Genomic DNA, 24350 nt, shown 5'->3' with positions numbered 1-24350 from the left:
GCTTTCCACATGAAAAGTAAAAATGATAAACGGAACCTTCTTTAATTTCTTCCATAGTCATTTCTTTTTCTCTAACCAGCAGCCCTCACTTGATTTTCAACACTTTATACTTTTTTTTATTTTTTTTAATGTTTTTATTTATTTTTGAGACAGAGAGAGACAGAGCATGAATGGGGGAGGGGCAGAGAGAGAGGGAGACACAGAATCGGAAACAGGCTCCCAGGCTCTGAGCCATCAGCCCAGAGCCCGACACGGGGCTGGAACTCACAGACCGCGAGATCGTGACCTGAGCTGAAGTCGGACGCTTAACCGACTGAGCCACCCAGGCACCCCAACACTTTATACTTTAGATTTGGACACGGAAAGAGCAGGGTTTTAAATTTCCATCATCATTACCTTTTGATAATTCTGTACCCTAAACTGGAATGAGTACGCAGGAAAGGCTGACTTCTCTGCTAGAGTATCAAATATATGATGACACCATGGAAAATGGGACGGGGCTCTGATGAATCTTGCTAATACTGAAAACATATCTTCGCTATTGATCCCCACACTGACAGCCTCTAGTGCTTGACCCTGTTCAGCCAACTTGGGTGTTGTTCCAGGTGGCACTTCACAGGTTTGACAGATCATCGTGCTCTGAAAGCATTAACACATGTGCCCGAGTCATAGAGGTTATCCACTGTATTTTGTTGCTTTGATAAAAATGGGTGCAGAGAATTGAGTGAATTTATCGGAGAAAGGTTCAAATGTACTGACCTAGGACTTTCAGAGAGGCACTTCTTTGTAATACCTCGCCTCTTTGTTTTGTGCTGCCCTCTGCTGGCTACTAAATTTTGTAGTAATGAGCCTTGAGAAAAACCAAGTGGTGGAAAAAAAAAAAAAAAAGAGTGGAAGCTGCTGTCACCTCTGCTTTCCATTAGAAAGTAACTTCCCATTTTATTTTGTGAAATGTGGGCTCAATGTGTAGTGATTAATTCAGATGCACTGAAGATATAAATTGGAGAAAATGCATGAGACTAATTTGGTTATTTATATGGACTTTGTAAATGTCTGTGAAAGAAATAATTCTGTAGCTTATCGCATGATTAGTCAGATTTTCTGAATCATCAATGTGAAAATCCAGTGTTATTGTAAATAATTTGGGCATGTTTCTCCATGTTTGTATTTTTCAGTGGCTGCTAATTTACAGAAGATTGTAGATGATCCCAAAGCTTTAAAAACACTGACATTTAAGTTGGTAAGTTGAAAGTTCTGGTAAGAAGGTAAATATTTTGCCATGCTCTGCCAGCAAGGAACAGTAACAGTTTAATAACCTGCTCTGCAATGTTGTTGCTATTGTTGCTTTCTTTCGGGATCCATTTTTGCATCCGTCATTTGCCTGTTTAACATCTGGGAACATTTTCTGACCATGACCGGGAGTTTACTCTTCCATGAGTGTAGCTTGCTTCCCAGTACATCTTTAAGAGGGGTCACTGGAGAAATCTTGAAGCCTGTACCGTTCTGCTTTCAGTTTGTATGGCACCTTGACCATACAGACAAAATTAAACTTCATTCCAACCAACACTGTTAATAAAGGTTTCCCAGAGTGAAAGCCAAGTGGTTCTAACTTTTAAAAATTGAGGCTGATTGTTGTAGAAATGGTTTAGGTAATTGGAAGCGATTGTAGAACTACTCGCTGAAGGCTTGTGAACAAAGACCTAACATTTTAACTCCCCATTTCAAATCACAGCAATAGATTCTCGTAGAGAAGAGGTGTTCCAGCAGTTTTTCTGCTCTAGCAGACTTGAAATGTGAGAACTAGCGTGGCCATAAAGATATAGATCCGGAGCATTCTGGCGTCATTCTAAAACCAAGAGACACGGTGACCATGGCCGGAAATAGAAGTCCAAACAGTCAAAAGTGACTATTTTCCTGAAAGTTTGAGCAAACAGTACATTAAGTGACTCATTTTAAAATTATGAATCTTATCGAGACCCAGTCAGAATGCCACAAGCAATTTAAGATATAAATGACTAACACTTTGCTCTGCACAATATGTATTGATGATCTGTCTTTTTTATTTCTTGTGAAAATTTAATGGAAAGTGTACACGGCCAAAGACGTGAAAATGATCAGTTACAGTAAATGTTAGCCCTGTGCTAATGAATTTTCTGGGTCTTGCCTCTCGCCTGATTTCATATGGCTAGGCTGTGGGATGAAAACAAAACACAAAGATTCTCACAGAAAGAATTTATCTGAAGAAATTTGTTTCGATAACAAAAAGAACGGTTTACTCAGACACAGAATGATAAAATTAACAAATTGAAAAACCCATCTTCTGGTTTACAACATTTCTGTCACCTCTATTATGATTCTAAGCTGCCTACATCTTTGTGAACATATTTCACTCATATGAGAATGTACTGATGGAGAAAATGGTACCCTATGTCAGGATTTCAAGCCAATATTAATGTTTCTTTATTCATTTTTTATACCATAACAAAGAAGTTATAACACACCACCTCCAGAAGATCGGTCTCATTTTGAATATGCAAACAGAGATAAGAGATTAGAGCTTTTGTGCTGGCTTAGCCCCACACTCGCTAAACTTGCTTACCTATGAAACAGGAATAGCAACCCCCCACCCTTTGCCTATTACTGAAGGTCTTATAAAAACAGCTACTATAGGGGCGCCTGGGTGGCTCAGTCAGTTGAGCGTCCTACTTTAGGGCAGGTCATGATCTTGAGGGTTCGTGAGTTCAGGCCCCATATGGGGCTTGCTGCTGTCAGCCTGTCAGGGCAGAGCCCACTTTGGATCCTGCGCGCACGCACACACACACACACACACACACACACACACACACCCGCCCCTGTCCCTGCCCCTCCCCCGCTTGCACTCTCCCAAAAATAAATATTAAAAAAACACACAAAAACACCTACTATACCTTCTCTAAACAGTAAGAATAATGTAAAATTCCCCTCATCTCCTACTTGAATCAATTTATTGCTTCTCCAAATTCTCTCACATGATTCTGTCCTCTTCATCCCCATTTCCAGCACCCTTGTGGGATCCTCTTATCTCCCGAAACAGATCTTCCTGCCTACGGTTTGCCAGCCTCTGGCTCCGTTCACCACACTGTGGCTGTGGCCAGAGTGCTTCTACAGTGCACAGCGCTCCAAATACTTGAGTGGTTCTCCACTGCCCTCTACTACAACTCAGACCCCTGACCAGACCTCCCTTTAAGGTTCCTGCCCTACCTTTCTTTGTCTGCCCTCACTCTCCCCACCTCTCTCCCCCTCATTCCCTATCTGCTCCTGGCTTCATCTGCTGGCCTTTTTGCATGTGCTTCCTCCTCTTACTTAGACATTCCTCCAACTTCTCCAGGCTGCTTCGTTGTCTCCCTACACCTCGGCATGTTCTAACTTTCTCCTGGCCTTTCGCTTTCTCCAGGAAGCCTTCTCTGACATCCATTCCTGGCTTAGATGATCTTCCTCTGTTCTCCCCCATGAATTCATACCTCTTAAGAAGTCTAGAGGTTCCAGTGGCCAGAGGCTTCTGCCTTGGACCCACAATGCCTAGCACAGTGGCTGGCACACAGCAGAATAATACCAGCCTCATTTAGAAAAACTAGCCATCATTGGTTTTTCCTTGCCATTTGTTTTAATCCCTGTAAAATGATTAGGATGGGGACTTCTACTTCATGCCCTCTTTGTAGAGTCCCTTAAAATTCCTTGGCCTTGCCTGCAAAAATCACAAGAATCCCTTTCTTATGCATCCACTGTTTGGTAGACAGTGCATGAAGTGTTTCACATACTCCACCTCGGTTAATTTAGTCCTCACGATCCCACAAGATGGTGATATCATCAGGCTCATTTTCTGTTCTAGGAATCTGAGACTCTGTGCAGTGTCTTCACTTACCCAGGATCATACAGTTGCAGGCACTGCAAATTCAACTCTGGTCTCGCATCACAGCCCTGACTCTTCAACAACAGTTCATTCTTAGAGACAGGACGCTGCAGCCTTGTGGTTTTATGGCTTTCTGTTTCTTTGTGGATTCCTCCTTTTGGATGACCATAAAGCCACAAGGCTGCGGGGGTCCTGCCTCTAAGAATGAACTTTTGTCGAAGAACTAACTGTGTGATTCTGGGTAAGTGAACCCCATATTGACAGCGGTTGAGACGGATTGTCTTCTGTGCTTTAAGCAGATTGAGTAGCATTGGCCTGTCTGGCACAGGAGTCTTATAAGAGAACCCATACACATCTTCCCTTTCCCTGATAGCTTGAGAATGTAGTAATGTGCTGTTCCCAGTAAATGGAAATTAATGGCTTTTTCCCCAAAAGGTAGCTAAAGATGTTAAATAAAGCCAGACTCAGGAGCGTCCTTCTATTTCTGTCACTTACCTCTCTATCCAGCCCTAGTTAAACCTGAGGGGGGTCTCTTTGTTGTTACCACTTGCCAGCCAGTTTGAGAGCCACTTGATAGAGCTAATTTGAACTGCTTCTTGGCCTAATATTCTGTGGAACACTAACATCCTGGCGAAACCACAGAGATTCAAACGCATTTGCCTTCGTTCATCCATTTGGCTATTTCCTTGAAGAATAAAAGATCAAAGGATTTCAGAAGCACTTTTCCTCAAAAACTACTGCTGCTCGTGGTCCTTTTATCTCTCAGCTGTTTATCATTTTTATCTCCAAGCTTTTTTTGCTTTCTAAAGGAGAGTGTCAGGAGCCTGAAAATCGTCTAAAGAACAAGTTGTATCTGTGGTTCTTTACCTCACAGAACGGTGGTTTACTCAGGGGGTGGTTGGGGCACTTTAAAAAAATCACTGCTGCCTGGGTCCCATGCCAGATATCTTTAATGTAATTACTCTTGGTGCAGCCTGGGTCTGGGGCATTTTGAAAGCATCCCCTGGTGATTCCAGTATTTAGCCACAGCTGGGAAACATGCTGTTTTGTGGATCGTTCAGTCTCTGATCTCTTTTCTCTCTACTCTGCCACCACTATTAGAATTATATGGCTCAAGTTTGAAAAGGTGTCTGTCCTTATATATCTGCTTACATAAGAAAAACAGTGGCCCAGAGAGCAAAGATACTGGTTATATCAAGAAGAGCATTTACTTTTTTCCTTGCCCAGTGAGATCTTGTACTTCACTTATTATGAGTCAGATGAAGCTAGATTTCCATTGTTGGCATGACCAGAGGCAGGAAGATCAGAAACCTTTTTCATATGTAACACTTTTAACAAAGTGGTTCAAGCACAGAGGGCATTTCAGCTCAAGTGTAACATGCTTTCAGTTTAACATCTCAGTACTGCCTCTTTGTTGATTGTCGTAAGCCTTGCCTTGAGACAAGTCTCCATAAATGCCTTTTAAGGCATTTTTAAATTTGCTCCTTTGCAGTTTTATAAAGTAATTGAATCTTGCTGCTTTCGACGTGGAATTTTTGAAATTGCATTAATAAAAATACGAAAGATAATTTGCCCTTAAAGAATACAAATTGTGAGTATATGTAATTAACATCCAGTTGGTACACATTTACATGAGCATTGTAGATTTTAGATACTGAAGTTTAATAACATGCATTATGTACAGTGATTTCCATAGGCATTTTGTCAATTAATGACTAACGGGCCTTAGTTTTCGAGGCTTTCGGCTCAGGTGTAGTTGGAGGCTGCATAACGGAAGGCAGCATTTCCTGAAGCACAGGTAAAGCAAAGACCAAAATGAGATTTAAAACTACTTAAGAGTATTAACTTTTTCTCCCTACTGAAAGGGGAGTAAGGTAAGAAAAATCTTCAGGGAACCTATCAGTTCAAGAAGATCCAGGTAGCCTCTCTGAGCCTCCTGCTCCAGTCTGAGACACTGGTTCTCCAGGTGTGGTCCCCAGACCAGCAGTGTCTGCTTCATCTGGAAACGTGATAAAAATGTAGCCTTCCAGGGCCATATCCCAGGCCTAATGAATCAGAGTCTCTGGGGGGCGGGGCACAGGAATCGGTTTTAACAAGCTCTCCAGGTGAAGCTAAGGTTTGAGGAAACTGCTTTATAGGAAACATGGAGCTAACTCGGTGCTTCACACTTTGGGAAGCACTCAGGTAGAACAGTGGTTCCAACTCTACTGACCTTTTGCATCATCAAGGGAGCTCAAAATCCCAGTACCCAAGCCACACCCCAGACCAATTCATTCACGACCTCTGGGATGGCAGTGTAGATTTTCAAATTTCCAGTGGTTCCAAAGCGGACGCAGGTTTGAGGTGGAATATACTAAATCCTTTGTTGGCATTTCAGCAGTCTTCACAGCATCTGCACCAGAAGTAGGTTCCATTTCAAGACCACTTTGCTCATCCATAAAAAGCAACTCCTCATCTGCTCAGATTTTATCCTGACCTTGTGGCAATTCAGTCCCGTCTTCAGGCTCCACTTCTAATTCTAGTTCTCTTGCTGTTTCTACTACATCTGAAGTTACTTTCTCCACTGAAACTTTGAAGCCCTCAAAGTCATCCATGAGGACTGGGAACGGTTTCTTCCAAATTCCTGTGAATGTAGACATTTTGACCTCTTCCTAAGAGTCACTCATGCCGTTAATGGCATTTAGAAAGGTGAAGTTTTCTGGAAGGTTTTCGATTTTCTTTGCCCAGATCCATCAGAGAAATCACTGTCTGTGGCAGCTATAGCCTTATGAAAAGTATTTCTTAAATAATAAGACTTGAAAGTTAAGGGGCATGTGGGTGGCTCAGTCAGGTGAGTGTCTGACTTCGGCTCAGGTCAAAAGTTGAAATTACTCCTTGACCCATGGACTCTAGAATGGATATTGTGTTAGCAGGCATGAAAACCACATTAATCTCATGGTCCAGCTCCATCAGATCTCTTGGGTGACCAAGTACATTGTCAGTGAGCAGTAATATTCTGAAAGGAATCTTTTCTGAGCAGTTCTTAACAGTGGGCTTCAAATATTTCAATAAACCATTTTGTAAGCAAATGTGCTGTTGTTCCATTTATCGAGTACATATTCTATAAATAGCTCTAACATAATTCTTAAGGGCCCTAAGATTTTTGGAATGGTAAATGAGCATTGACTTCAATGTCAAATCACCAGCTAACATTAGCCCCTAAGAGGAGTCAGCCTGTCCCCTTTGAAGCTTTGAAGCCAGGCACTGACATCTCCTCTCTAGCTGTGAAATCCAAAGTGGCATTTTCTTCCAAAAGAAAACTGTTTTGGGGGCGCCTGGGTGGCTCAGTCAGTTAAGCGCCTGACTTTGGCTTAGGTCATGATCTCACGGCTAGTGAGTTCGAGCCCCATGTCGGGCTCTGTGCTGACAGCTCAGAGCCTGGAGCCTGCTTCAGATTCTGTGTCTCCCTCTTTCTCTGCCCCTCCCCTGCTCATGCACTCTCTCTCTCTCTCTCTCAAAAACATGAAAAAAAAATTTTTTAAGCTGTTTTTGTCTACACAGAAAATCTGTTGTTTAGTGTAGCCACCTTCTTTAATTCTCTTAGCTGGATCTTCTGGATAACTTGCTGCTTCACCTCATACTTTTATGTTATGGAGATAACTTCTTTCCTTAAACCTCATGAACCAACCTCTGCTAACTTCTAAATTTTCTTCTGCAACTTCCTCACTTCCCTCAGACTTAAAAGAATTGAAGAAAGTTAGGGCCTTGCTCTGGATTAGGCTTTGGCTTAAGGGAATGTGGTGGCTGATTTGATCTTGTATCCAGACCACCAAATCTTTCTTCATATCAGCAGTTAAGACGGCTGTTTTGCTTTCTTGTCATTCGTGTGTCCACTGGAGTAGTGTATGTTCAATTTCCTTCAAGATCTTTTTTTGAACTTTGGCATTCACAGCTTGTGAGAGGCCTAGCTTTTGGCCTGTCTCTGCTTTTGACATGCCTTCCTCATTAAGCTGAATCATTTTTAGGTTTTAATTTAAAGTGAGAGATGTGTGATTCTTTCTTTCCCTTGAACATTTGGAGGCCATTGTAGGGTTATCAAGTGGCCCAATTTCAATACAGTTGTGTCTCAAGGAATCAGGAGGCCTGAGGAGAGGGAGAGAGGTGAGTGGAACAGTCAGAACACACACAACATTTATGGGTTAAGTTCGTGGGCCCCAAAACAACTGCAAAAGTAACCTCAGAGATCACTGATGTCATATCACCATAACAAATATAATGAAAAAAGTTTTAAAAATTGTGAGAATTACCAAAATATTACACAGACAACGAAGCGAACCAATGCTTTTGGGAAAATTACACCAATAGACTTACTTGGTATAGGATTGCCACAAACCTTCAGTTTGTGAAAAATGTGGTATCCGTGAAAGGCAACAAAGTGAAGTGCAATAAAACAAGGTATGCTTGTATACTGAAGGATAGTGGTTGTCTCCAGGAAAAGCTCTTGTGAGGTTGAGTTGTAAGCTGAACTAGCCATGTTTTTCCCCGTGGAACACTAATTTTATTTGGAAGAGTAACTGACAAAATGTGGTTGTTCAGACTAAGGAATTGGCAGACATTTTTTCAACAGGAACCAAGTAAGCCTGGTGCTTTAAGGAAAACAACTGGCCATATTTGTCCTCGATAATAAATTTCAGCTTTCGAGCAGAAAAATGACTTTGGAAAACTTGCATCTGCCCCTGTAACCTTGACAGCATCCCAGTACTTACTTTTTCTGATGAGATTAGTGATATGTGATAGTTTTGAACATGATTGGTTGGCATGGTGTATTGAGACATAGAGATTATAGAACAAACTGTGTCAGCAGTGGAAGATGTGCATAATTCAGTGATGCCGAAAAGTCATACCTGGGCAAAAAGATCAATTCAAAACGCAAGATAGACTAATGGTTTTAATCTAACAGAGAATGAAATTTCAATACTATGGTTTCAGATTCCACGTCGCAACTAACTTTTAGGAAACTCCACTTGGAAAGTCTCAAAGTAGTAACAAACAATATCCACAATTATCAGAAAGACTTTTAAAATTCTATTTGTTCCCTTTTTCAACTACATATTTATTTGAGGCTGGATTTTCTTATATATACTTCAAGGAAAACAACCTAAAACAATAGATTGAATGTAGAAGCAGATAGGGAAATCTCACCATCTTCCATTAAGCAAGACATTAAAGAGATTTGCAAAATATAAAGCAGTGCCACTCAGTTTGGGTAAACTGGTTATTTTTCATGATTTTATTTATGTTAGCATGTAGTGGGTTTGTTATTAGATTTAATGAAGTAGTAAATGAATAATTCAGAAATTTCTCAGTTTTAATTTCTGAGACCTTCAGTATAATATAATCTACATAACCATGTTTGTTTTTAATTATTTTAATACTTAAAAATACTTTAAACATGACTTCAATAATGTTAAAAAATTTTCAGTTTTAATTTCTAAAATAGTCAATATAATAAAGGTAACCTGCAAAAACATAAGCTTTTTAAGTTTTATGTTGATTCCAGTATAGTTATCCTACAGTGTTACATTAGTTTCAAGGTGAAAAATGTTATGATTCAACACTTCCATACACCCAGTGTTCACCACAAGGGCCCTCCTTAATCCCCATTGCTTATTTCACCCATCCCCCCCATCCACGCTCCTCTGGTAGCCATCAGTTTGTTCTCTATGGTCAAGAGTTAAGCTTCTTGGTTTGTCTCTTTTTGTTTTCCCTTTGCTTATTTGTTTTGTTTCTTAACTTCCACGTATGAGTGAAATCATATGGCATTTGTCTTTCTGTGACTTCTTTTGCTTAGCATTATATTGTCTGGCTCCATCCATGTCATTGCAAATAGCAAGATTTCATTCTTTTTACGGCTGAATAATATTTTGTGTGTGTATGTATGTATGTATATGTATATATGTATACATATATATGAACATACTACATCTTCTTTATCCATTCATCGATCAGTGGATGCTTGACTGCTTCCATATCATGGCCATGGTGAATAATGCTGCTATAAGCATACAGGTGCACGTATCCTTCTGAATTGGTGTTTTTGTATTCTTTGAGTAAATACTCCATAGTGCAATTGCTGGATCATAGGGTAGTTCTAACTTTTTGAGGAACTCCCACATATTCTTTTCCGTAGTGGCTGCACAAGTTTGCATTCCCACCAATAGTGAGTGTTCCTTTTCTCCACATCCTCGCCAACAGCTGTTGTTTCTTGTGTTGCTTTTAGCCATTCTGACAGTTATGAGGTCATATCTCATTGTAGTTTTGATTTGCAGTTCTCTGATGGTAATTGATGTGACTATCTTTTCATGGGTCTCTTGGCCATCTATCTAATCTTCTTTGAAGAAATGTGTGTTTGTGTCTTCTGCCCATTTTATAATTGGATTATTTGTTTCTTACATGTTGAGTTCTATAAGTTTTAAAATATATTTTGGATACTAACTCTTTATTGGATGTCATTTGTAAATATCTTCTCCCTTTCAGTAGGCTGCCTTTTAGTTTTGTTTCCTTTGCTGGTGTAGAAACTTTTTATTTTGATGAAGTCCCAATAGTTTATTTTTGCTTTTGTTTCTCTTGCCCCAGACTTATTTTAGTAAGAAGTTGCTATGGCCAGTGTCAATGAGGTTACTGCTTGTGTTCTCTACTAGGATTTTTATGGTTTCAGATCTCATATTTAGGTCTTTAATCCATTTTGAATTTTTGTATATGGGGTCAGAGAATGGTCCAGTTTTCCCAACACCATTTGTTGAACAGACTGTCTTTAGCCCATTGGATACTCTTTTATGCTTTGTTAAAGATTAATTGACCATATAATTGTGGGTTTATTTCTGGGTTTTCTACTCTGTTCCATTGATCTATGTGTCTGTTTTTGTGCCAGTATCATACAGTTTTGATGACTACAGCTTTGCAGTCTAACTTGAAGTCCAGAATTGTGATGCCTCCAGCTTTGCTTTTTCTTTTGTAGTTCTATACAAATTCTAGGATTTTTGTTCTAGTTTTGTGGAGAATGCTGGTGGTATTTTGGTGTTAATTCCTTTGGGTAGAATAGACATCTTAACAATATTTGTACTTCCAGTCCATGGGAATGGAATGTCTTTTCGTTTCTTTGTGTCTTCTTCAATTTCTTTCATCAGTATTTTATTCCTAGGTATCTTAGTATTTTTGGAGCAATTGTAAATGGGATTGTTTTCTTAATTTCTCTTTCTGCTGCTTCATTATTGGTATATAGAAATACCACAGATTTCTGTACATTGATTTTGCATCCTGTGACATTACTGAATTTGTTGATCACTTCTAGTAGTTTTTTGGTGGGGTCTTTTGGGTTTTCTATATACAGTGTCATGTCATCTGTAAATATGAATGTTTCACTTCTTCCTTACTGATTTGGATGCCTTTTATTTATTTTTGTTGTCTGATTGCTGTGGCTAGGACTTTCAGTATTATGTTGAATAACAGTGGGGAGCGTGGACATCCTTGTCTTGTTCCTAACCTTAGAGAAAAAGCTGTTTTTCCCCATTAAGGATGTTAACTGTTTTTCATAGATGGCCTTTATTATTTTGAGGTATGTTCCCTCTGGACCTACTCTGTTGAAGACTTTTATCATGAATGAAGGTTGTACTTTGTCAAGTGTTTTTTTGTGTCCATTGAAATGATACGGTTTTTTTTTTTCCTTTCTCTTAATGTTGTATCACATTGATTGATTTGTGAATATTGAACCAGGCTTCCATCCCAGGAATAAATCCCACTTGATGGTGATGAATGATTTAAAACAAAACAAAACAAAAGCACAAGATTTTGAAGTCCTTGATAATTTTTAAGAGTATCAAGAGTACCTGAGACCAAGAAGTTTGAGAACTGCTGCTTTAAGGGTCTCTGGTCCCTTTGCTATAGATTCCAGAATCTTTTGCATATTGCCCTCAGTGTTTTGCAGGCCACAGTGAGAGAGGCAAGGACTCAGCCTTGGTTAAGAGAGAGTCAGCAGGGTAGTGGGAGAAGAAGAGCCGAGTGCCTGACTCAAAGCCAGACAACCTGGCCTGTGCCTCTTTGCCAGGAAACCGAATGTTCCAGTGTCGCTGGGGGAGGGAGGTGCTGGGACTGAGGGTGACAGGTAGACTCCCTGTGTGATGTACCCACAATAACCACTGGTTTGATCACCCACTTGCGTTGTAAATTCTCACTTCCACTACTCTTCACAAGAGGGACTTAAGATTTTTCTTTCATGTCTAGTTGGCTTAACCACTATTGGATATTTTGTTTTTATTTCGGGTCATTTCAACCTCCTGCTCGTCCCACTGCCAAATTTCTGATGTATCTTTGACATGCAGGGATGCGCTTCACAGCTTCACACTGTCTGCTCCCTCCTCATCCCTGCCAGCAGCTATTGGTGCTCCTGGGGTGTTTGTCATTTGCCTATTAATTACATGCGTTGTGTCTGCCCCCATTCACTGCATTGAGTAAGTGAGCAGTAAGTCAGTCAGCAGTAACTACATAGCAGGGGAAGGTTTAGGGAGATACACAAACAGGGCTTGTGGAACAAGAAAACTGGTGGTGGTGGGGGTTGAGTGTCATAGTGTTTGTATGACAAACACCCACGGGAAAATACCTTATCTGACAACCCTCCTGTGCCTGTACTACTTTGTTAAAAGTGATAAGGAAAGGGACGTTTTTGATCTTACTGCCCTTTACTGAATATCTTGTCAGAGTAAAGCTAGAGAAATCATTGGACAGGGACAGAGTAAATTCTTTAAATGTCAACTAACGTTTCTACCCTTTATGCTTATATAAGAAAATCAACAGCGTAAGTGCTGACACCATTACTTTAAAGATAATTACTTAAAAATATTCAAGTTATATGTTCTAATTAGCTGCTTATTGTAAGGGAGAATGTTGAGGTTGACAAAGGGCTGAGTTTATGTACTGTTTTTTGGAGCAGCGCAGAGTGGTTCATTGTGATGATTGGAAAGGGCTTTTTTTTTACATGGGAAACTAATTGTTTTGACAATAATTTAGCAGGAATTAGGCCAAGAAAAAGTTTGGATGGCCCTTTAGTGATTAATTGCCCATTCCCAATCATTCATCATACATTTTTCTCCCTACTTGTGGTACTTACATAATGTCTGGTTCTGATTTATGTAGTCTGAAGAGGCAGCCTTGGAATGGTGATCTGAGTACTGTGTGTGTGTGTGTGTGTGTGTGCACATGCATGTGTAGGAAAGAGAGGAAAGTGAAAAAAAAAACACTTGAATGAGGACAAGTGAGAGGTTTGATGGACAGTGACTTGTTTTCACTTTTTAATTTTGAAGAAAAATCAAAATATTTGACATGCTATAATTTGGGCCAATTTTAGGCAATAAATGTCCTAAAATATTATAAACAAAACTCTGTCATGGAAAAATAAGTTATCTATCATGAGCCATTCAACTACTTGGTAACCACTTTTTTTTTTCTTTTTTTTTTTTTGTCAGTATTAGAGAAGACACCTTTTGGTAAAAACCAGGTTTACCCTCAATGACCTGTTAAGTCGCTTGTGCTCATTTTCATAATTTTTTTTTAATAAATGGAAGTGTGTACATCTTAATTCCCTCTACCTATTTTGCCCATCCACCCAGCCCCTTCCTTTCTGGTAACCACCAACTTTGTTTTCTGTATTTGTCTGTTTCATTGTTCATTTGTATTGTGTTTTAGATTCCACATATAAATGAAATACAATATTTGTCCTTCTCTATCTCACTTAGCATAATATCCTCTAGGTCCATCCTTGTTACAAATGGCCAGATCTTATTCCTCTTTACGGACGAGTAATATTCCAGTGTATATACATATACCACATCTTTATCCATTTATCTGTGGATAGACACTTAGGTTGGTTTGATATCTTGGCTATTATACATAATGCTGCAGTAAACATAGGGGTGCATATATCCTTTCAAATTACTGTTTTCATTTTCTTTGGTAAATAGCCAGTAGTGGAACTACTGGTATTTCTATTTTAATTGTTCGAGGAACCTCCATATTGTTTTCCACAGTGGCTGTACCACTGCATTCCCCGCCAACAATGCACAAAAATTACGTTCTCTCCCGACCCTTGCCAACATTTGTTATTTCTTGTCTTTTGATCCTTTCGTTCTGGCAGGTATAAGGTGGTATCTCATTGGATTTTGATTTATGTTTCCCTGATGATGAGTGATGTTGAGCATCTTTTCATGTATATTTTGGCTATCTGTAAGTCTTCTTTGGAAAAATGCCTACTCAGGTCCCCCCATTTTTTTTTACTGGATTATGTATTTTTTGGTTGTTGTTGAATTGTAGAAGTTATATTTTAGATTATTGACCTGTTAGCCAATATATAATTTACAAATATCTTCTCCCATTCAATAGGTTGCCTTTTCATTTTGTTGATGGTTTCCTTTGCTGTGCAAAAGCTTTTTATTTGATGTAGTTCCAATAGTTTATTTTTGCTTTTGTTTCCCTTGCCTGAGAAGTCAGGTCCATCCAGAAAAATGTTGCTAGGGCTGATGTCCAAGAGATTACTGCCTGTGTTTTTTTTCTAGGATTTTTATGGTTTTAGGCCTTCAATTCATTTTATTTTTGTGTATGGTGTAAGAAAGTGGCCTGGTTTCATTCTTTGCACGTAGCTGTCCAGTTTTCGCAGCACTGTTTGTGGGGGGACTGTCTTTTCTTCATTGTATACTCTTGCCTCCTTTGTTGTAGATTAATTGACCGTATAAGTATGGGATTGTTTCTGGGCTATCATGTTCCATTGATCTGTGTGTGTTTTTGTCCCACTACCATACCATTTTGATTACCATAGCTTTGTAGTATATCTTGAAGTTTGGGATTTTGATACCTCCCTGCTTTGTTCTTCTTTCTCAAGATTGCTTTGGCTATTTGGAGTCTTTTGTGGTTCCATATAAACTATGATTATTTGTCCTAGTTCTGAGAAAAATACTACTGGTATTTTGATAGAGATTGCATTGGGTGATATGGATATTTTATCTCTCCATTTGTGTCTTCAGTTTCTTTCATTAGTGTCTTACTATTTTCAGAGTACAGGTCTTTCACCTTTTTGACTAAATTTATTCCAAGATATTTTATTGTAAGGAACTCTAATTTGAAAGTATATTTAAGATCACTTTCTTGGCAGCCTCAAAGCTTTAAGCCTAGACATTGTGGTGTTTTAATGGGAACAAATCCCTCCCCCTCTGCACCCCCGTTTTCTGCACTTGATAGCAAGCATGATGGTCAGATTTGTTACAGTAGTAATTAAGCGCTGGAAGAAATGGGACACTGGCCCCACGCAGATTGTGCCTTTGCTTGGATCAACTGGCACTGAAGGTGTTTTTTTCCCTTTTCAGGCTTCAGGCTGTGATGGGTCGGAGATTCCGGACGAAGTGAAGCTGATCGGGTTTGCCCAGTTGAGTGTCAGCTGATGTATGTCCCTTGACATCTCCCCCTGATTTGTCATGCCCCCACCTCACACCATTTCCCTCGATCTTCCTCCCCCACCCCTACTCCCTCCCAATTCCCACAAAATCAGAAGATTGTGAAGAGTCTGGCTTCAGTGACATGGGATAAAAAAGAATTTTTTTAAACTTACAACACTCCGAGTTCTGCTTTATTCTCTAGCAATCCACAGTATGAGAACAAGCAAATGCCACAGCTGCACGACTGTTGCTAATTTTTCCAAAAGCTATTTAATATTCTTAGCAATCAATTCGGATATCCCTTAAGTGAAAAGAATCTGAAATACACTCAGGTGGTCCTATTTATTGGCAACAAAAGGAATTTTTTCTATCAGAAGCCTATTTCTTCTTTCATTGTTCTGTTCTACTTTAATTGTACATCTGACAATACTGCCTCTTTTATGTTGTATTTAGAAATTAATATACTTATAAAATTAAGATTTATTAGCCAAACTTGAATTCTAGTTTTAAAACTGACTGTGAATTTTATTTTTCATATATTTATGCATTACACACCTTAGCTATAAGAAGAAAAGTTTTTGATTATATGCTTCTTGCAGTTAATCTCTTGTTATTTAAACAAAAAAAAATCAGGTCTATCTTTGGAGTATTTATAACTTTTGATTTTTGAAATGACTGAATTAGGAACTTAGATGCTTATTCTTTTGGTTTGTTTGCCTAAAAACCAATCCACAATCTGATTGTCTCTTGGGAGAGGGAGGTGCCTTGCAAACTTTCATATTAAGAATGTGCCTGAGGCTGCTTTACTCTGGAATAGTCTCAGATCTAAAACTTCCTCTACATAAAGTGGCATATGTAAGTTTTGCTTCATTGGAACATATAGAATGCTATATAAAATGTTGCCATTCTATTAGACTGCTAATTATGTACCCATCTCTGATTTGACTTCTCTGTGATAGGATTTGTTATTCCAAAGGTGATAAACTTGAAGATACCAGAATCTGAGTTTTACTTGAAATTCTGCAGAATACCCAGATGGAGTGAAAAATAGAAAGGGTTTTTGTGCAATGACTAAAAAAAGGTAAAATGCTGTTAAGTTTCGAGAATAAATACTTTCACCCAAGTAGCCCTCTGCTTGACTATATATTAAGGAATAGTAAACCTTAGGATTTTCAAAATTGGAGTCTAAACTTTCAGGGAGGTGGGCTCCCAGGATGGTACCATTGCTCTTTCCTAGCTAACCCTAGATATGGCAGCTCTTTAATGTACTTTAAAAAGCAAATATATATTACTAAGGAAAGAAAAGTTATTTATAATTGCCTTGTCATAATTGTTAAGGTGTTCTAGAGCCATTTGCATACAACTTAATGTAATTTCATTCCATTCTATTGTTTACACAACAATTACTCAAAGATGACTGCAAAGGTAAAAGGAAAATAAAAGTGTATTGCACAAAGAGATGGCGTCACATGGTTTCCTTCCTCCTTCAGGTAGCACCTGCATGGCAGCAGTGAGATTTAGCACTCCCATGCCTCCCAAGAACTAAGGAGGGAAAAGTGTCCTAAAGGCAACAAGGCATCCATTCAGTCTGAGAATCAGGTTTGACGATTATTCACACTCCATGTAGTAGGGCCACAGGGAACGAGAGCAAAAAAATTCCTTACAGCCAATTCATTTTAGCCCTGAGGCTTGGAGTGGTTAAGTGACTTTTCCAGGGCCCTTCCCAAAGCTACTTACAGAGCTGGTCTCCCAAGGCCCTGGTTCTGATATTCAGAGCATGTCCTTAACACTCTATACAACTTGTAGACGAAAATAGTGTAAGACCCTCATCTTCTGAGAGAGTCAAACATACCTGAATAACTGGAGGACCTTGTTTTGCAACATAGTGATAAGTATCATATAATATCTGTTTAATGTATGTCCATAGTCCCACATCTTTACTGCTAGCATTTGAGTTTATGTACATCCATACAATAGGACAAAGATTTTTTTAATGAGAAAATTAGGATGAAGGGTCCATAAGAACTGGTTAACAGTATGAATGCAAGGGTCAAGTTCATGCAAAGAGGTGTCTGCGTACAGCCCACTCGTTTTTTTTCTTTTTTCCTTTCTAAAGTTAGGAGAAATACAGTTTTTCCTAGTACTAAAGCCTGCAATGAATTTTTCTCTAGGCAGTTACATTTAGGTATTCAGAAACTTCAAAACTCTCCGAACAGCCCTACAAATACATACATAGTTAAGTTTTGAACACTTACCTTTTCTAGTGCTTTCAGCAGATGCTCAGAGTCATGTGATAGGAAGTGCCAGTACCAGTCAGCAAGGAGCTGAGAGTGTAGTCCAAGCAGTTACTGTCACTTGTGCTCTTGAAAGACACAGTAATCAAACGGTTTAAAAGGAACGAATGCACTGTATGACCATGACTGTTTCTCTTAGCCAACCTTTTGAGGAAAAAGGACATACAGCAATGAAGCATTCAAGGACCCAAGCTCCACTGAACACGTATGTCGTATTATTTGGATAGATTCATATGCCTTGACAAACAGGTGGGTTCGAAAATCAAGGCACCCACGTCTCATACCTAAATACACACAAAAACTTTTTAACATCAGTGTGCCTCTATTATGGTCAACTTGTAAAGCTGTAGTAATAGAAGCAAGTTCCCTTTTATCTCATTTGAACTCCCAATGTATTGTCCTTGTGCGAAAAAAATGGTTTTCTGCATTTAAAACAACTTTTAGAGATCCTTATAAGTCATGTGTGATAAAAAATTTATTATTTTTCCAGGAAAAAAGAGTAGCCTTTAGTTCCCCATGTGTTCCGTATCTTATGTGCTGGTAAACATGGTGGATGGCCTGCACGTCTGAGTAGGGTCAGGTAGTAGTCTTTAGACGAAGACCCAAGAATTCCCTCAAAAAAATATTCCTACATACAATGATGTTGGCATGTAAAATTTTCCTATTAGCAATTTTCATTCACTCATTTCAGTAATGCACCTACAGTCTATTTAGTTTTAAGCAATATACCTCCCGGGTGAACCCTCCAATTTAAATTACAGAGATGGTGAATATAAGCCCAATTCACGTTGGAGGGCTTCTGCCAAAACTTGGGATTTGCGTTTGACAGTAAACGATCTTTTTGGTTTTTCTTGGAAGTACATTTGATAACAGAAGCTGTTGCTTAGTGAGGCCCACTGAGGTTGTGACAGTAAAATCAGATGATCAACTTAAAATAAAATGTTATCAATTTCTTATAACTGAAAACATGCTTCTAATTCACCCCAAAGTGGCCTTTATACAAAATGATTCCACTTAAAGGGAACCCAGATATACCTGTTTTTCTGCTGTACATATTTATATTGCCAAATCCTAGCTAAGAATGCTGACTCTCACCAGGATATTTAGGGGTAGTTTGAATATAAGTAGGGTGCCATGGTGGGTGGTACTAGAACATTCCCCCTCAGGACTGGAATGTCCCAGCCTGGAAGTACATGCTGCTTTCCAGGGTTCTAAGTTTCAAGAGGTCTATTACAAGACCTAACAGCCATAAACAAATGGCTTTCAAGTGATAATTTCCATTGTGTATCTTCATGAACTAAAAATTCAAGTATAATGACTTTGATTATAAGTGAGTGTTACCTTTAGGCTAATGCAACACTGCCTGGAGTTTGGTGCTTGGGATGTGCACTCTCAGGAATAATAGAAATATTTAAGGCATGTAACTGGTGCAGACAGTAAGAAAATATGTTTAAAATGATAAAGTGACTCACTCCCTCAGTATATCGATTAACACCCAAACCACCACCAAAAATGGGGGAGCTGGCACTCCACTGGAAAAGACAAGGCATCAAAAAATGGTCAAAAGTACCTGTTTCCAGGGGCATCCGGATGGCTCAGTCGGTTGAGCATCTGACTCGATTTCAGCTCAAGTCATGCGTGATCTCATAGTTCATGGGTTCAAGCCCCACAACCAGCTGTGTGGTGATGGCACAGAGCCTGCTTGGGATTCTCTCTCCCCCTCTCTCTGCCACGTTCCAGCTCTTGCTTGCTCGCACACGTGCTCTCTGTCTCTCTGAATAAATAAACAAACATTAAAAAAAAATACCTGTTTGCAAAATGTCCCAGTGGTTGCCCAGCTGATATTATGCCACGGAGAAAAATGCATGGTCAAATAACAGTGATGTCCTTTTATCTGCCTTCTTTTGCCTTGCTCACCAAACCTAGCTGGGTAGTTTGGGTATCTAAGAACAGTGAAGAAAATCAACATGATTAGATTATCAGCCACTGTGCATCCTGTGCCAAACCAACGGATACTGTTTTCTAATCGAGCATCCCCAGGTGGAAACACTAAAACACATAAAACTTCCCCCTACGTGAGTTATAGCATACAGAATATCATTAGCTGAAGTTTGTTGAGCCCTTATAATTTAGCTCATAACTCATCAAAGGGCAAGAAATGTTATTAAAAGTTACAATCTTACTCTATTGTTATTTGAATTTGCTACAGAATGATGAAAGGGCAGTAATAGAATAATCATTCCTAGAGTGTACTTATCCCTCATGTAGAAAACCGTCTTAAGAAACCAAGACTTGTAATTTATCACAGAGGAAACTGGCTTACTTTCTAGATAGAATATTCAGTAAAATAGCAGGCCCGTAATCTGGGAGGAGGGAGGATAGTGTGCTTCTTTACAAAATGGTGTAGACGATACTCTGGTCCAGCCTTCACCCAGATGAATAATTTGGTGTTGAACAATTCTGGCAGCACTTAGATGTGTTAAGTAACATAAAGTTCAAAATGAATGGTGATCAGAGGAAGGTTGTGTGTATACTCAGGTAGATTTTTCACATACCTCAGTCTTTTTTTCTCCTCTCCAAACTCAATGGGATTCTGAAAAAGGAAACAGAATCAAAATGAAACAGATGATTGAGGAAGTATCGTACTGAAATGCCAAGCACTGTTCATGCATGTTATTGGAAAACCCTGACTTCAGATCCAGCACTATTTTCCCATGCTCTAGAACATTGTAATGAAGCTTAGCTGTATACAATATCAAATCTGATTCACAGTAGTCCTGTGATAATGTTTATATGTACACTGAGTCACAACGGAAGATCTAATTCTTATTGAGGTTGAGGATTGTAGCCAGTAAGAGTTTGAAAGCCACTCCTTTAAGCCATTTTGAATTTTTTTTTTTATTCTTGCAGCCAAAAGCAGTCACTTTGCTAAGTACTTTACATCTTCTCATTTAATCTTAAAAACTCTGTTGGCTAGGTTTTATTACACCATGTTAAAGATGAGAGAACTAAGCCTTAGAAGGACTAAGATGCCCAAGCTAACACAGTAAGTGTCAAATATGAGGCAGGACTTGGAATGTAGGTAAATCTGGTTCTAAAGCCCCCACTCTCAATCATATCAGACAGCCTCCCTACATGATACAAGACATTCGTTATTGCAGGCTTTTCTGGACCATGCGCTAAACCAAAGACTTCCTACCTCACCTTAAGCCTCTCAACAACTCTGGGAAATTGGTTTCATTATCTGCATGTTACAGATGAGGAAATAGATGTACACAGGTCTTAAGTAACTTCTCCAAGGTCAGTAGGTAACAGGGACTGAACGCAAGTCAGGAGGACTCCAGAACATTTCCACTGTACCTTAGAGAGCTGCCTCTCTTCAGGGCCTATCCAGATTTTGTGGGCCCTGAAATTTCTACGATTAAGGGTAGGGAACTCTAAGTTTGGGTGCAAAGTTACTTGTGGCAAATAGATACCGAGTCTTGCAAGGGGCCCTGACCGTTACTCCTGGTAACTCTGCCACCGGGTCACAGATGTTGCATCTGCTTTTCGATTCATGATTCATATTAGAACTTGTATATTCATCAGAATCTTTTGTGATGTGGCTTCCAAATCTAGGAAAGGAAGTAATTTTTCCAAGATCAAAGAACGCGAGATGGTAGTTTGAGAAGGGACAGTTTCAGCCTGATTATTTTAAGTGCCTTTAAAAAAATAATTAAATTCCAATGTAAACAAAAGAAAAACCAATCGCATTCCTTAGTAATAAAACATAAAACCAATGTACCTTCTGCTCAGGCTTTGTTGCCAACTGTCAGTGTGACCTCACCCAAGTTCTGTTTCACTCCACTAAGCCTCAGTGTACTCATTTTTAGATTGAGGGGGATTAATTAGTTGATTATTAACTTCCTTTCCAACATGAACATTCTAGAGGCCTAATTGAGCAGAGGAATGAATAAACCGGTTGCTGCTTGCCTGTAGTGGTCCATCCATTCAGCTGTAACAGTCGAGCTGTTGGTGAATTGAGTTTTAGAAATTCTAATCAGGTAATTAGGAAAGAGTTGGTGGTACAGGGAGAGTCAGGTTCAAACTACTTCAAGTTAAAAAGATGGGTATGTTAATTAGCTTGACTATTTCACAATCTATATGTATATTGAAACATCAGGTTGTACACCTTAAATATATATTGTTTTTATTTCTCAATTATGCCTGTGGACACGGTCTTAAGAGAGGTAAAATATTTCTACTTTATGGCTATCCCCTAAGCACCTAGTACTTCACAGGGCCCATTCCACCAAGCTCTTTCTTTCCTCATAGAGCTCCTGTTACAAGAGGAAAGGCAGGAAGAGTGTTGAGGAAAGGAGAGGTGAGGAGAGAGACACCTGACCGACCATCCTACCCATTCATACTGCCTGCCACGTGTGGGTAAAAGCAGCCACAGCGTCCCTGTTGACTCCTATGAGCTAAGTCAAAACCAAAATCTTAGAAATCGCATATCCCTATTATTTCTAGCATTTTTGTTTTATAGTTAATAATGATTAAAATTATTTAAAATAGTTAACATTACTAAAAATAGTGACCACAGAGTACCTACCTTATTCCAACTGCTTTTCATATGTATTATCTCTTAATCTTATTATAACTATGCAGGGGCGCCTGGGTGGCTCAGTCAGTTGAGCGTCCGACTTCGGCTCAGGTCACGATCTCATGGTTTGTGAGTTCGGGCCCCCATGTCAGGCTCTGTGATGACAGCTTGGAACCGGGAGCCTGCTTCTGATTCTGTGTCTCCCTCTCTCTCTGTTCCTCCCCTGCTCACACTCTGTCTCTCTCTCAAAAATAAATAAAGATTTTAAAAAATTAAAAAAAATAAGTATGCAAAGCAGGTATGCCTATGTCTAAATTACAGATGAAATGAAGTTCAGAAAAGTAACTTATCCAAGATCAACAAGTGAATGGCAGTCCTGGAATTTGAATTCACATGTATCTTCCTACTATACCACATTGTCACCCAGTTAAATCTGCATCGTCCCTATATTTATTATAATATAGTATTAGGTATTATATATAAATTAAAAAATAGATTATTTAATTGCCTTCCCAATCAACCAATAAGCTGCTTACAGGAGCAGTTTCAAAGGAAACTTGGTAATGTTGTCTGGTACAGACCCTTACTGAATATGTGTTGAGAAATACAATATAACTGGCAAGAACAAAAAATCCATTAGGAGACATGTCTTGTTGAAAAACAATGACTACAATCAGACCAGCAAAGAATCCGGGCATAAAAATTGCAAATGGTAGTTACAGGGTGATCAAGAAAAGGACCGTCTGAGTGGCGACGTTTTCAGCTGTTCCTCTGTTGGCAGCCTTTCAAACCCAAACGACTACTAAATGCATTAGTATTAGGAAGACTGTGATAACACTACAGTCAGCTGTGTAAAATGAATTTAAGAGTGACTGACAGATAAGTAGACTTGAAGTAGCAAATTGCTGAAAAGATCATCTCGGAACTGTGAAGCAGAATGATACTTTGGTGTGGGTTAAAAGAGAAAGAGTTGACATGTCCATCACGAGAGCCACCTTGGGGATCAGTCAAGTACTTCAACTTCTCAGAACCAGCATGGTATAGAATAAGGTTCAGTGTCTCATTGAAGTATCACCTGGACAATCTCACTACCATAAAATTCACCTTTGAGTCTGAGTCCTTTCTATTCCTCACTTTATTAGCTCTTTGCCCTTAATCAGAAAGATAGGAGACTTGTATTTAAGCAATGGTATAATGCTGGGCTCTTTGTGGCAAGCCCTGTAGATTTCAGGTAAGAGTTTGGTATTGCCTCTTTAAAAGAGTATCATCAATGTCTGTGCTCCATTTGTGCAGGGAGACTTTGCATTTGGTCGCTGAGCCTCAGTATTTTACAGCACAGCATTCTAGACACCCCGATCAATTAGACACTTATGAAGGGAGCTAAACCATGAAAATAAGAACTCTGTGACATTTTATTAACAGCCATATATGGAAGACTTAGCTTAGGGAAACTGTGCAATAATTGAATGAATGGATGAATGCTATGTTTATACAATTCCCTCACATTTAGACTGAGTATACTTTTTAAAAGATCGCAGGATTTCAGAAATCATCTGTTTTAATCTCCTGGCAATCTTTCTTGGAACCCAGGCTTTCTAACTCCCAGCCTTGTGTTTTTTGTGCTCTGCAAAGAAAGAAATTCCCTTACTATTAAGGAAGAAATATCATACAAATATGAAATCAGTTTTTTGAGTCGGGTAAATGTGTTTCTGAAGGTTTTAATCTTAGAATATTTTAAATGTAGATGATCCCCAAAATATCATCCACAGAGACAACAGGTCAAGAATAACCACAATGAGTATACAAGGAGATTTGATACATAAACAAAGTTTCATCAACTCACCTTGAAACCCTTACCTACAGAAAAATGATTAATTTTCAACAATGACTGAGCCAGGGAAGCTTATCTACTCCTGCATTCTCTGATGAAGACAGCTAAGGCTCCATATTCATTCTCTGTTCTTGAGTTTGCAATTGATATCTATGAGGTGGCCATATTTGGAAAGTCAACCTCAAAAGAGCCCTTTGACTAAAGCCCATTCAAAATGATGGAGAGCCAGGTACTTGACTATGAGGACATTTTCTTCAAATACATTGTTAAAAGAGCATCATTTGGGGGCACCTGAGTG

The 24350-nt window shown here is 39.1% G+C and overlaps 1 protein-coding gene across 1 annotated transcript in view; it reads left to right on the top strand.

The window, feature by feature from the left end:
* STK39 (serine/threonine kinase 39) overlaps positions 1 to 16803 on the top strand; it is a 312459-nt gene extending 295656 nt beyond the window's left edge. Inside the window, exons 17-18 of the mRNA XM_043576954.1 lie at positions 1176 to 1240; positions 15277 to 16803. Coding sequence (XP_043432889.1) covers positions 1176 to 1240; positions 15277 to 15351 — 140 coding nt within the window. The 3' untranslated portion in view covers positions 15352 to 16803. The remainder of the gene's footprint in view (positions 1 to 1175; positions 1241 to 15276) is intronic.
* Positions 16804 to 24350: the final 7547 nt, after the last annotated feature.

The sequence above is a fragment of the Prionailurus bengalensis genome, chromosome C1 (assembly GCF_016509475.1).
Source record: "Prionailurus bengalensis isolate Pbe53 chromosome C1, Fcat_Pben_1.1_paternal_pri, whole genome shotgun sequence".
In the NCBI taxonomy this organism is placed as follows: Eukaryota; Metazoa; Chordata; class Mammalia; order Carnivora; family Felidae; genus Prionailurus; species Prionailurus bengalensis.
The sequence above is the reverse complement of the archived record's forward strand: the minus strand, read 5'-3'. Positions and strand labels throughout refer to the sequence as shown.